Here is a 13,789-nt window from a genome sequence, read left to right as displayed (position 1 = left end):
TAGATTACAATATCCTGGGGCGCAGAAGGACAGCAGGGTGGAGTTGGCAGCTGTGCCAAGGGATATGCATGTGGCACATGCGCCTGGGTGGGATTGGTCCAGGAGCAACACCAGCAACAGCAGCACCGGCAGCAGCAGCAGCAGCAGGCGGCAGGCAGCAACTTCGGCGGCAGCAGCAGCAGCAACTACGGCAGCAGCAACAGAGGCAACACCCGGGCAACACCAACAATATCCAAGGCTTCCGCTTGTTTACGGAAAAAGCCAAAAACCCAAAAGAGAGATACAGCTACAGCAGATACAGATACTGCTGAAAGGCAACCACCAATCGCAGAGCTCCGTATGGCAGCAGGTAGGCGTGGACGTATCTGCCATTTCCAAGTGCGACAACCACCCCAGCCGAAAAGGCCCAGCTGCCGTTGGTCCGGACCAGGCAGCTCCCTCTCCAGTCCTCTCTTCATCACCCCTCTCCTCTGCACTTCTCGGGCGGTTCACAAAAACGGGTCCGAGCGTCACCGGTTGCAGTCAGTTATTAACGAGCGCTACTCCCGGCAGCAACACATCAGCAGCAGCAGCAGCAGAAGCAGCAGCAGCAGCCACGTACCCTCAGCAGCTCAAGTCACTCAAAAAAATAAAGAGAGAAAGGAATACACCAAAGAAAGAGATAGCAGGACAAGAGAGAGCAACACACACACTCGATATTTTCAACATTTTGAGTCGGAGAGCGGCCAACGGCAAACGAATTCAGTTTGTGTCGAGACGTTGTCCGAGGCACGTCGCAATTCATAAGAGCGCTACAATCCCACAGATACAAATTTACGCAGATATATAGATACACAAGTGCCAAAGCCAACAACAAAAGTGCAGTTTTTGAGATACAAAAAAAGAAAGAAAGAATATCAACTACCAAAATATAACCAAAAAATAAACCAGACAAGTGCAATGTCTTCCACATCGGCCTCGCCCATCAGCAACATAACCGTGGACGACGAGCTCAACTTAAGCGGAGAACAAGGTGCGTTTACCAGATACAATATCTGTTAGATACTCGGGGAAAAGATACAGGGAATAAAAAGTGAACAAATGCCGACGGCTAAATGGATTATTACTTTGGATTTTTGTGTGGTTTTTAATAAGAAATATTTAAAGAAATTTAAAGAAACATTTTTTAAATAAAATAAAATACTTTTAACATTTCAAAAGCCATTTTAAAGCAATTTTCTGAAAAATCTTACAAATAAAAATCAAGGTTTAATTACAAATATTTATTTTACTGCAAACTATCACTCTCAAATGTAGTTTTAAATTTATATAAAATTCTCCTTTAACTCCCAACTAATTTTACATTATTTTTCTCAATTATTTTTTAGACTTTGCTGAGGAGGATTTCATAGTGATCAAGGAGGAGCGCGAAACGAGTCTCTCTCCAATGCTGACGCCACCGCACACGCCCACCGAGGAGCCACTGCGGCGAGTCCATCCTGCAATCAATGAGGAGGCGGTGGCCACCCAGCTGCACATGCGACACATGGCCCACTACCAGCAGCAACAGCAGCAGCAGCAACAGCAACAACAGCAGCAGCAGCAGCAACATCGCCTCTGGCTGCAGATGCAGCAGCAGCAACATCCGGCTCAGTATCCAGTTTATCCCGGCAGCCCCGCCGATCCCGTGGCCGTGCATCAGCAGCTGGTGAACCATTGGATCCGCAATGCAGCTCTCTACCAGCAGCATCAGCAGCAGCAACAGCAGCAGCAGCATCCTCACCATGGCCATCATGGACACCATGGGCATCCCCATCATCCCCATCATGCGCATCATCCCCACCATGTTCGTCCCTATCCCGCTGGTCTGCACACCCTCCATGCCGCCGTTGTGGGTCGCCACTTTGGAGCCATGCCCGGCCTGAAGCTGAGTGGCTCCAGTGGAGCACCAGCAGGAGCTGGAACTGGTAGCAGTCGGCCAAAGAAGCAGTTCATCTGCAAGTACTGCAATCGGCAGTTCACCAAGTCCTACAACCTTTTGATCCACGAGCGAACCCACACCGATGAGCGTCCCTACTCCTGCGATATCTGCGGCAAGGCCTTCCGGCGGCAGGATCACCTCCGGGATCATCGCTACATTCACTCCAAGGACAAGCCCTTCAAGTGCAGCGATTGCGGCAAGGGTTTCTGTCAGTCGCGTACTTTGGCTGTGCACAAGGTTACCCACTTGGAGGAGGGTCCCCACAAGTGTCCCATCTGCCAGAGAAGCTTCAACCAGAGGGCTAACCTAAAGAGTCACCTGCAGAGTCACAGCGAGCAGAGCACCAAGGAGGTGGCTTCCACCACCAATGTGCCAAGCCAGGCATTGAGTTCGCCTCAACCTGAGAACTTGGCACAACAACAGCACCTGCCCGTCCTGGATCTCTCTTCCTCCTCATCTACCTCCTCCACTGTCTCTGTTTCGGTCTCCGAGAAGCCCAAGAGAATGCTGGGCTTCACCATTGACGAGATCATGAGCAGATAGATTGTTAGGAGAGCTCGAAAACCCAACACAACCTGGTTTCTGTTGAGAGAGATTCAGAGAGTATCGTCGACGCCGCCAGGCATGGGAAATGCCTGGAATGGAAAACCGAGTCGAAAGCTGGCCAAAGGTGGAAACCGCTAAAGCCTCGCCAGCAGCAGCAGCAGCAGCACAAAGCGCAGCCCCAGTGAGAAGTAGCTGTAGTCGAACAGTCAGTCATCCGCCGTGCAATTAATTATTGCATAAAAAAAGAAAGAAGAAAATTTAAACAAATGCCAAAGTCCAAATAGCAGAGGGAAAAACCTGATGAAAATCCAGGGAGAAAAGAAAGTATCCTACACAAGGAAGACAAACAAAAAACACAATTCCAAAACACATACACAATTGTAAACTAAATAAAATCCTAAATATAATTGTAAACTATACTATAACTATTATTATTATTATTATTATTATTGTACCTTATAGTTTGTAAATGTTATGTTTCCCATAGTTCAATCAAATCAAAACTAAAAACTAAACCCAGAGACATACAAAACCTCAAGCCCAACTTGGTTATTGAAGAAAGACTGTTTTAATAATTATTGTATTTATATAATTATTTATAGTTTAATAGTTGTAATAGTTCACAAATTACACTTGAATAAAACAAATCAATCTAAGGATTGTTTAATGTTAAAAGAACAACTTGATAGAGTGTCATTGATTTTAAAATGAAAACGAAACTTGTGACTTGGCACAAAGATACAACGATCTCATTATAGTCTTTAGTCTGTATATAGAAGATGTGCATAAAATATATAAATATATAAAATAGAAAATAAATTTTCAAACTGAAATGTAAAAAAGACTTTTCTTTAAAGGGAAGGGTATATTTTTGGGAGATTTCTTTGTAAATTTTTAATAAAATTCCAGGCTTATGAAAAAAGTTCTATGAAATATTTTACTAGGTAAAAGTTTCTTGTTCTTTATTATATTTTTTATACATTTAAACATTTTTTTAAAATATTCTTTGCTTATAAAAATTGTTTATAAAACATTTTACTAGGTGAATGTTTCTTTATCTTTCGTTTTATAAATTTTCAACTCTTTTTAAATCAGGAAATATTAATCTTTTTAATCTTCAACAATCTAGATTATCTCTAGGCCAAAACACCCACGTTTTCTTGGCTACTTCACGCTGCCAAAATAACTCATTTTCGTTACCAATATCCCCATTTGGCCATAAGTGTTGCCCATCAAACAGCAGCTGTCAAAATTTATTAACCATTGGCATAACTCAGGTTTTATTATATGAAAATCTACATTTTTTGTGAATTTTTAAAGCAGCTCTATTAATTTTTTCAGGTTGCGCCGATTAAGTAAGCAGAAGTCGCCTTAAAAAAGGCCACAACTGTCGCAAAAGTTAATTTATGAAATCAAATTGAATTAAGTTACTGACTTGATCTCGATTTCGTTTTGGTTTTGTGTTTTTGGAAATTTTGAAAAGGTGTGGTCTTTTGGAATATTTATGGTGGCTTCTTCTTGTGAAATAGTTTCAGGAACGTGCCAAATGGGCTTTGAAATAGGTCTTATATTTTGAGGTTTTCCATTATTTTAGATACCTCTGTATATTCCTTTGCCATTTCTCCAGAGCACGCTTCTTCCTATGAACTGTCAATTTTAGATTGTGATCTTTGTTTCGTTTGAAAATCAACCATAGAATTGTCTTTAATTGAGGCCTGAGGTCACACCAGGGGGAGCCCGCATTATAAGGTCTACATCTGCCTCATTTGCTGCTCGATTTTCCACAATTTCCATTACCATTTTCTCTGACTCCTCCACCTTGATGACACTTGGTGTTTGTTTGGGTTTCTTTGTCTCTTGGCTTTGATTTTGTTTTGTTTTCAAAAAAATATAAGAAAGGAAAGGCCAACGTATATTCGCCAATTGATGTCTACATTTGGGTTTCCTTTTTTTTGGCCAAGAATCCTAGACCTGACAAGTATCCGGGACGCGCCCCCTTCGGGGCCTAGGACAGTGTCTCCCCTGCTGTGGGTTTTGGCCAGAAGGCTCAGCAAGATCTTGGACAGGATTCGGGACCTTATCTATCCAGATTTGGTTGGTCGCTCGGTCAACCGTAGGACCTGTGTATGTGTCTGTGTGTTTTGCAACACTTCACCGCAGGCAGTCGCCTACACACACACACAGGCACACCTTGTGTCCCTATAATTGCACTGCGTACAACCAAAATATTTTGTGAAAGTCCCAGCGGGTTGCCAGGCGAGGATCCTTCGAGGCTGCTTCTTCCTGTGCCTGAGATTGATAGGTGTGTTGTGTCTGCATGGGGTTGTGTCCTTTTTTTTTTGGGCCACAATTAAACATATCGGTTCCGCAACTAGGGTGGCCAGCTCACTCGTATCCTGCGGCCAATGTCCTGGCCATTGTAAATTCTAGTGGGCTGGGACGTGCTGGAATAAAGTCGCCTGCCAAAAGTGAGCCATTTACTGACACAGGGGCACAGTATCGTACTTTTTTTGGCTCCTACCGAGCATGCAATTTTAATGAGCTGCCCCTGGGGAAGACAAGGATCCACAGGACACTGGCCATTGTCCCGAAACACGTTCGCACTTGGCCTTGTTTGTTGAGAGGAGAGGGAGAGACCACCCAGTAAAGTCTGAGAGGGAGAGAGGTGTCCAATTAAAACGTTGCAAATCAATTTTCGGCTTCGTATCGAATCGAGGACACGCTTAAAATGGCCGCTGACAAGACACACCACACCACACAACACCACACACTCTTGGGATGCCCAATCATAATGATGATGATGATGATGATGACAGCATTACCGCCGTAACATAACTTGAAAACTACACAAACTCGCACACAAAAGTTGTCAAGTGAGCCAAGCCCAAGAAAAAAATGTTGAAAACTAAAAAAAAAAAACTGAAGGAAACTTGTCTCTCGTAATTGTACATTGTCTAGATTGTCAGCTTTTGGAAGTGGTTTTTGATATGCGCCGACACATCGCGGCATTGCCACTTCACCAGTTCCATTTCTAGCCAGGCTTTCAGGGAACATACATATAATTGGTAAGAATAATAATAATTGGTGAATGATGGTGCTTGGCAAGCAATGGTTACTTGGAGCATACTATATGATGGGTTTCTTTATCTTAAATAACTTTTAGATTTCAAATAAATTCAAGGGTTTTATTTAGGAATTTTTTTAGAGGTGAACTTGGGAGAACCTTAGGGATATTTATGTATTTTTACTCTTTGATTCCATTCTTATTTCATTAATAAATATTTCGAATCAAAGAAACTACCATGAATCATACCCATTATCTCTTATCAAAACTTTTTATGGTTACCAAGTACTCGTGCAAAAAACCACTCTGCATGAGACACACAAATATTTCATATCACATTCCCCATAAAAAAACAATCCTCTTCACATATATATTTCCTATTCTGTATTATTTAAGCCCCCCTTTTTGCTGGGCGTTCTTCGAGCACTTGATACACTCGCACTCAAACTCACACCCCTTGAATAATGTTGACTGTGTGGCGCACAGTAGTTGCATGTGTCACAATGTCGCAGCCTAATTGCACTCTACAAGCGTAGTTACTTAAGGAAAAGAACTCGGAAAAACTGGGCTGACAAGCGCCTACACTTACACTCCACAGACAGTGGAAGGGGTGGGGAAAACGAAGATACTCAGATACTTAGATACTGAGATACTCACCAGCTACGATCTAAGCACTTGTCGAGCCGAGGAGGGAGAAGTCGCTCTGGGTGTTCGTTTTTATGGCCGACGCGTCGCCGCTATCGATTGACTATTTTGACACTTTTGTTTTGCCTAAAAAGGTGTTTTAAATATATAACTTACTTAGGGGCTAAATCGAAAATCTCAATCTCAACCGTAACACAAAAGCAACTGGGTTTGGGAAAGGGCACTGAGGGAAACTAGGAGTGATAAAATAGAGAAAAAATTATAATAATTATATGAAAAAAAATTAGTAAAAAAGTACGGGTTTTTATTAAGATATTTAGTTAAAAGTTAAGCTCCTAAAACATATTTAATACAATTTTTTTTTAATAGAAAAATAAATAAAAAACTTTCTTTAAATAGTAAATATTTTAAAAATGTTATAAAATTTAAGAAAGTGCCTAAAATAATATTTTGAAACTCCTTTTTTTTTACCCAAAACCCTACATAAAATCTAACTTTTAACCTATTTACACACTCATTTCTCTGAGTGTTTCTTCCACTAACAATTTAATCACCTGAGTAGATGATTTCCTTCGACCTGTCCTGACTTTTTCCCGGCCTTATCGAAAGGGCTCAATCTGGGCAGAGCCAAAGCATTAATTGACACCTAGAAGTGGAAATCGAATCCGGAGACCCTCGAAGAACCCAGGAGACAGGGACCAGGGACAAGGCACACTGCTGCTGCTGCTGCTGTCAATTAGGTTGCTGAATTTATCACCGGGCACAAATCAGTTTGGGTAGGAAAATTGGTTTGGTTAGCCCCGAAAAAAAGAAGAAAATTGAAGCTAAGAGAGCGATCAATTCCATGGACAGACACGACACCTCAGAGGGACCTCCCATATGGGTTTTTTGGGAAGAGAACCTAATTGAATTACCGGGGTATAAAGGTGATATCAAGTTAGTTAGTGTCTGACCAATCTTCCATGGTCTTTCTTTCCCTCTCTCTTGACAACTCTTTTGTTTGTTTGTTTTCCACTTGTCCACTGTCTGTTTTATTTTTTATTATTTCATCCTCCGTTCGTTTGACATTTTAATGCGCCCGCCTTGGCTTTGTGTGTTGGCCACACACAACAACAGGGCCAATGGTGTGATGGCCATAATCCGATATAAATAAGACATTATAAGAGGCTCCGCGCTCCTAAGCAGGATCTTCTGCGGGCTCACAGAGGGAATATAATTCCCACATTGTGGGATTACAAGGAATCGACGACATGTGGCGCTCAGAAAAAAAAGCTTTTATTTTTTTCTGTTTTTTTTTTTTTTGGGTAGAAGGAAAATGACTAAAACCGAATGATGATGGGACTTGAGTCATGGACCACCTAACTAGAGGCGAGTCCGAGTTCTTGGCTCTCGTTATGATGCATATGTATATCCCTCCCATTATTCATTCTCAAGTGGCTCTGGCAGCAAATTCGATTAAGAAAAGTGAAAACAAGGCTAGGGGCAGGGGTGTGGGTTTAGAAAAGGGGGTTAAATTGAAAAGAAAAAGAAAGAAAACATGGGGTTTAGCTAAGGATTATATAAATGCATAAGATGCTAATACATTTAAATTCCCTATAGAATTTCATTTTCATTCATTTTCAATATGGATTTTCAACAAAGAGAGCCCTGACTCAGCCTGTAAGGCGTTACGCATCTTATTTATATATTTATTAATGTTTATATATATTATATATTTAAATTCTAAGTAGTTACCTACTTAAACCACCTTTGTATGCCCAAATTATTTTTTATTTCTTTGTCATTTCTTTGTCATTTCTTTGGCACTTTTTTGTCACCCTACTTTGAGGTTCCCCCTCTTTTTAACTACGCTCCTGGTTGATCTGCTAGCCAGCTTTGATCGATTGATTTCATCGATTATGGCACAACAACAGCAGTCAATGGTCTCTCTCTGGTCTCCTGGTCTCAATGTTTATTTGTTTATTTGTTTGTGCCTTGAGACACGCAAACAACACTGGGATTGCCAAAGGGAAAAGCGGACAAAACACATGATCAATTACAAGCCCAGGCAGGTTCCCCCCAAAATCCCGACAGAGTTCCCAAGCCGTAAGCCCACGCTCTCCGGGATCTCCCAATCCTCTCCATCTCCACCTCCTCCTCCTCCGAAACCATGGGCAAGCTCGCACAGCTTCTTTCACTTATTATTAAAAGTAACAAATTATTTTCAATTGATTTACAGACGCTGGCAGTTCAGTTCAGCAGTTCAAAAGCGGTACACCCGCGCAACCAACAAAAAAAACCAAAACCCAAAAGCCAAAGCCAAACCCTGACCCTGAAAAAAAAACCCCTCACTCTCGGGCTGTTGATTAACCACTCACTGGGAACATTTAATGTGTAATAACGATTTGTATCCGAGGCACAAAGTAGTTATGTTGAAATTCCTTTGCCGCCGTCGCTGTTTTAGCATCATTAATCATCTGAATGGGGAATCTTTTCAGGGAGAATCGAACAGAACACCTACAATCCGAATCCGAATATCCCAGTGGGTTCACATGGAGCTCTACAGAGATCTTCCGAGTTCCGAACAATGATCATCTTTGGGGCCCCCAGGCGATATTTCATATCCCATAAATGGGCAACTTTTCAAAGGGGGGGTTTTCGGGGGTACACTATACTCTTCCTCGTCTATGCACCGATTTAACGCCCCGACATTTACATATGTTGGTTCCCGCACCCCCTGAACTTCAACCTGAGAGAATCTCAATTGGCGTTGGCGTTTGCCCAGTGTACGTGCCTACAAATTATGTTTCTACACATTTACATGCCTCTGACATGCACTCCACGGCGGGATTGGGCACTGAGAGAAAATGGGGTGATTAAAGTAATAAAAAATAGTTCATTTATTAAGCTTAAAGATAACTGAATACATTTAAGATAAATTAATCTTTAATTAGTAAAATAATTAAGATACTATAAAGACTTTAAGGTTTTACAAATTAGTTAAGGAATTTTTAAATATTATTATTCATAATATAAATGTATAGTTTATATGACAAATTTTACTACAAAAGCCTTATTATCCTACACAAACTATTTTCTTATTTCCCAGAATATAATCTAATAATAAAACCTTCTAAAAACCATCACTTCTCCTTTAAAACATTTCAACATTTTTATTCCCACTGTAAGACCTGGTTTTCTGGCTAAGATTCAGCTGGGCTATATCACTCCTTCAGCCCTCCACTGGCCAGATGAGATGCATCCAAGAGAGCCTGGCTCACCGGGGTGTCCCTGGGCATCAAAGTCAAAGCCTCGTCGATGCCTCGTCATCATCCATCGACAGTGTCGGTGGGTTTTTAGTTAGGTGCCTTCTTTATTTTTTGTTTTTTATTCAGTCTTTCAGTGTTTTTGTTTTTATTTTTTATGTGTATTTTTGTTGTTGTTGTTGTTATTTTGGGTGGGTGCCCCAGCATACCCGCTGAGCGATCATTGGGTTCGTTGAGCTTTCTACGTTAATTTGTTAACAACAATACGGACGAGAGATACGCGAGTGGCGGTGTCGCAATCGCAATCGGAGGAATCGGAATCGGGGTGGAGATGTGAGATCATTATGATATGGTAATTATCCGCCGATTGATTGAAGAGCGTTGAAAATTTGCCACAAAATTTTGAACTTAAGTGCTTTTTTTTTGGGATTGAGGAGGGGGGATCTTTGGAAGAAAGTTGATTTTAAAGTGTTGAATTAAACTTATTACTTTAAAAATAATTTTAGGAAATGTCTATTAAATAAAATGTAATTTAAATGTAAGTTAAAAATAATTCTAGAAAATGTATAATGAATGAAATGTAATTTAAATGTAAATTAAACTATATAAGTATTATATAAATATTATTTTTAAGGGATATTTAAGGATTAAATTCAATTTGTAGCTTGTTTCCCTAACAAAATCATAGTTTTAACTTGAATAAAACTGAAATAAATACCTTCACCTAAAGTTATTTCTTATATTTTCTTTAAATAATAATATAAATAATTTGAAATAAAATTTATATATAAAATATTTAAAACAAAATAAATTCTAAACAAAAAAAAAAATCACTTTCTCATATTAATAAACCTTGAATTTATAATTTTATTCTTAAAAATTCGTACTCTTTTCTTTTAACCCAAAAACCTATCACAAAACCATCATTAAAATCTCTCTTTCATTCACAAAAAAAATCCTCTAAAAATCTATTCCAAATATGAATGAAATCCAATAATTCCCATAAAGTTCCCAAACGCCGCGAAATAATAATATAAAAAATCCATTGATCTCCTGCATATAAATATGAATGAGACCCGCGGCTAGAAAAAGAATTGTCTGAATAGATTTGCGCGAGATGTTGCTGCTGGGAGAAGAACCGTTCGTTGGCCATTTTCACATGATTATTATGGGAATGGGAATGACCAATAAAAAAAAATAAAAAGTAGACAGAGAAAAAAATCCATCCCCACCGCCACTTTTACATATGCAGAAAAATAAACGTAATTCCCTTGCCTTCGTTCTCGCCTTCTCTCTCGGGTTGGCCAATTCGCCAAACTAATTTCAAGACCATATTGCATGATGTAGTGGGTACAAGAGGCGATTTTTATGTTAAGCACAAGGAATTCGGGCTATTAGCGCCAAAGGATTTTCTCATGGTTTAAAAATACTCAACGTGCGACAAATTTCGCCGCCGGCCATCTGAAGCACGAACGCTGCACGCGGAGCAGGCCGCAGTTGAGTTCGAGTTGGGCTACACATAGAGAAAGAAAGTGGGGTTTCAAAATATTTTAGAAATATTTTAGATAAATATATACTATAGAAACAGATTTTTGTGGACCAGAGATCAAGCTAGCTGTGTTGTTTTTAAATTTACAATTTCCTTTCGTAAAAATCAAATCAATTACTAAATGGTATAACTTTCTAAATATAAAACCTAAATTCTTTCCAGTGCATTTTCAGTGCAGTGGAGGCGTGCCATAGGGGGAGGATTAAGGGGCTAGAGGAGTGCCTCTGACCGGCTGCTGACCGGCTGGGACTTGGACTTGGAGATGGAGTTGGAGTCGAGACTGAGGGCGACTGGGGATAGGGCCCTGACTCACGGGAAGGGGTGGGTGATGGGGGCAGTACAACACATCTGATTGCTCGGTAGGCAGCGGCTTGCTTTATGGCAGGACAAACCCCCCTTTTTGCCCTCCCCGCCCCTCTCGGCTGACCGCCGCACTACGCCCCTGCTTTTTCAGGTCGCCCATGACCGGTCAGAGTGTAAGCTGCCATACAGGAGCGGAGTTGGGTAAAAAACCAGGCTTTGAAATATAAATTTAAATAAAATAAATTATTTTTAATATATTATCATATTTAAATATGAATAATTAAAGGATAACTTTGAAAAAATCAGCCTAATTTCAATTAAATCTCATTCGAAAATTTTATATGTAAAGTTTTTAAAGTTTGTAAAGTATGTAAAGTTTTTAAACGAAAAAAATGATTAAATCCTTGCCGTTTTCAACGCTTTTCTTTAATTAAAGAATATTTAGTAAATATTATTTACATTAAAAAAAAAAACATTTTTGAAATGTTTTAAAATATATTTAAAATTTATTTATTATATAATATAATAAGTTAAGTCAGAAACAAATCATTAAATTTAGTTTCAATAATTTTCAAACATCCTTCTTTCCTTTAACCTCGCCTCCAAGCTCCATCCCTGAACCTTCAAGGGGTCTCTCGCCTCGGTGCCCGCTTTGGCCGGGGCATACAATTTAATATTAAAGTTGATAAACATTTTGACCACGGCAGTTAGTAAGCAAACGTACGATCCACCTACTCGCCTTCTTTACCGGCAGCCACTTTGCCGCAGCTCCAGCCTCGCAGTGGCAACAGCACCACCGCCGCCGCCATCATCATCAGCAGCCGCCGCCGCATCAGTGGAGCTGGAGGGACGTGGTCGTGAACCGACTTTTGGGGTCGGGACTTGGACTCCGACTCCGACTTCGACTCGAACTCGGAAACTGGTGAAATAAATTCAGAAACTATGCCAGCAACAGGGGGAACGGCGGTGACTTGCGGTCAACTGATTGCGCCACAGATTCGCACTTAGTCAGTGGCTGACTTTTGGCTGACTTTTTGGGCGGCACGAGGGGGTTAAGGGCGGGCCAAGGGTTTTTTTGGTTTGCGGAGGAGCTCGGGGAGGAGCTCGGGGAGGAGCGCATATTTCTGTTTTGGGACATAAACGGGGGCGTGTTGAGCGCCAAACTTGGCGTGGCAATGAGCTTTTGGTAGTCAGTCGAGACGAGACAAGTGTGTGTCCAGCAGAGGGTCAACCAAAATGCCTTGAAATCAAGCTTAGGAATTAAAAAAAAAATATAAGGAATTTGGAAAAAAATATAAGGATTGGAAAAATAATAATAAATTTATATAAAGAATATTTTGAAATATTAAAATGAGTTTAGGTAAAGCTTTGTTTTAAAGAAAATATTACCTTATCCCTTACATTTTAATTTCTTGATAAGTAGAAGCAGAAATGTCTTTCAAAAAAATTAATTTTTTATATATGTATATAAAAAATAATTTCGAAATTCCCCTAAATTAGGCGATATTGGAAACCAGAACGTACCCCCTTAACAGAAAAAGACCCCCAAAAACAATGGCAAAAGACCGCTCGATACACGTAATTTGCGTTGGGAGTGTAGTTGGAGGAGCTTCTTCAGCCCACGCCCCAGAGCAGGCTGGCTGGCTGGCTGGCTCCACCTTCGGCATTTTTTCTCTCTCCTGCAGCAGCAGCAGCAGCAGCCGCAACATATATACACGTAACCCCCCCGACTCTCACAGATATATACAGATATGTATATGGATATATATGCTCGCATAAAGCTGGTTCCTGGACGGGGACCCACGGAACCGAACGCTTTTCAAGAAATCAACGTCCAACGCTCGCTCGCTGGCTGGCTGGCTGACTGCCTCGATTGTTCCCATGCAAGGTTTCTACAAATATTTTTTTCGTGAATTATTACCTTCGTATTTTTTCCAGTTCGCGAGGAGTCAAATTGGTCGGCACACGCCTCGAGGGCACACGCCATTTCCCACGGAGCGCATTTATGGTTTGGAGCACCAGCCAGCCGACGTCCGACCCCCTCGTTTACCCCTCCGAGGAAGCCGCACCGATCGCTGATCGAGGATCAGCAACTGGTTGGTTCAAAGTCGCAAGTTATAGGTAAAAAAAAAAACTACAAAAATCTTTACAGAATATAAATAAATAAATAATAAAGAAGGGAAAAATAAAGTAAAAACCAGGCAGGTGGCTGAATCAGACTTCAATTAGGTCTAGTCTCAGGTTTGGAGTTCAAAATGCGTAATCAAATCTTGTCCAGAATCCCCTCAGCCTTTTGGCCAACTGTCAACTCTGTCCGGTTAATGCGCAATAATTGCCAACTGCCGCAGTTGCCAACTGTCTCGCAAATCAAATATCGCCAGCATCCTGCTGCGAATTTGATGCCTTTAAATGCTGAGAGCCTTTTTCGGCCTACACCTTTTGTGGCTAATGGGGATCGTGGTCACCAAGGAGGAGGA

General features: G+C 40.8%; 1 protein-coding gene and 1 long non-coding RNA gene across 2 annotated transcripts in view; one reads left to right on the top strand and one right to left on the bottom strand.

Moving 5' to 3' along the window:
- LOC108086093 (uncharacterized) overlaps positions 1-13,789 on the bottom strand; it is an 87,488-nt gene that overhangs the window by 28,594 nt on the left and 45,105 nt on the right. The gene's annotated exons all lie outside the window — the stretch shown is intronic.
- Positions 333-3,312, top strand: odd (odd skipped). Its single transcript, XM_017183029.3, has 2 exons — positions 333-1,012; positions 1,368-3,312. Exons 1-2 carry the CDS (start codon positions 940-942, stop codon positions 2,501-2,503), a joined length of 1,209 nt encoding a protein of 402 aa, XP_017038518.1. The 5' UTR covers positions 333-939; the 3' UTR covers positions 2,504-3,312.

The sequence above is a fragment of the Drosophila kikkawai genome, chromosome 2L (assembly GCF_030179895.1).
Source record: "Drosophila kikkawai strain 14028-0561.14 chromosome 2L, DkikHiC1v2, whole genome shotgun sequence".
NCBI lineage: Eukaryota > Metazoa > Arthropoda > Insecta > Diptera > Drosophilidae > Drosophila > Drosophila kikkawai.
Note: the sequence above shows the minus strand (reverse complement) of the source record. Positions and strands in the feature narration are given on the sequence as shown.

Excerpts from the sequence above, each read along its gene's own strand:
- odd (XM_017183029.3), top strand. The coding sequence starts at position 940 with ATGTCTTCCACATCGGCCTCGCCCATCAGCAACATAACCGTGGACGAC. Across the intron at positions 1,013-1,367 it reads CAACTTAAGCGGAGAACAAG|ACTTTGCTGAGGAGGATTTC; the intron begins GTGCGTTTACCA and ends ATTATTTTTTAG.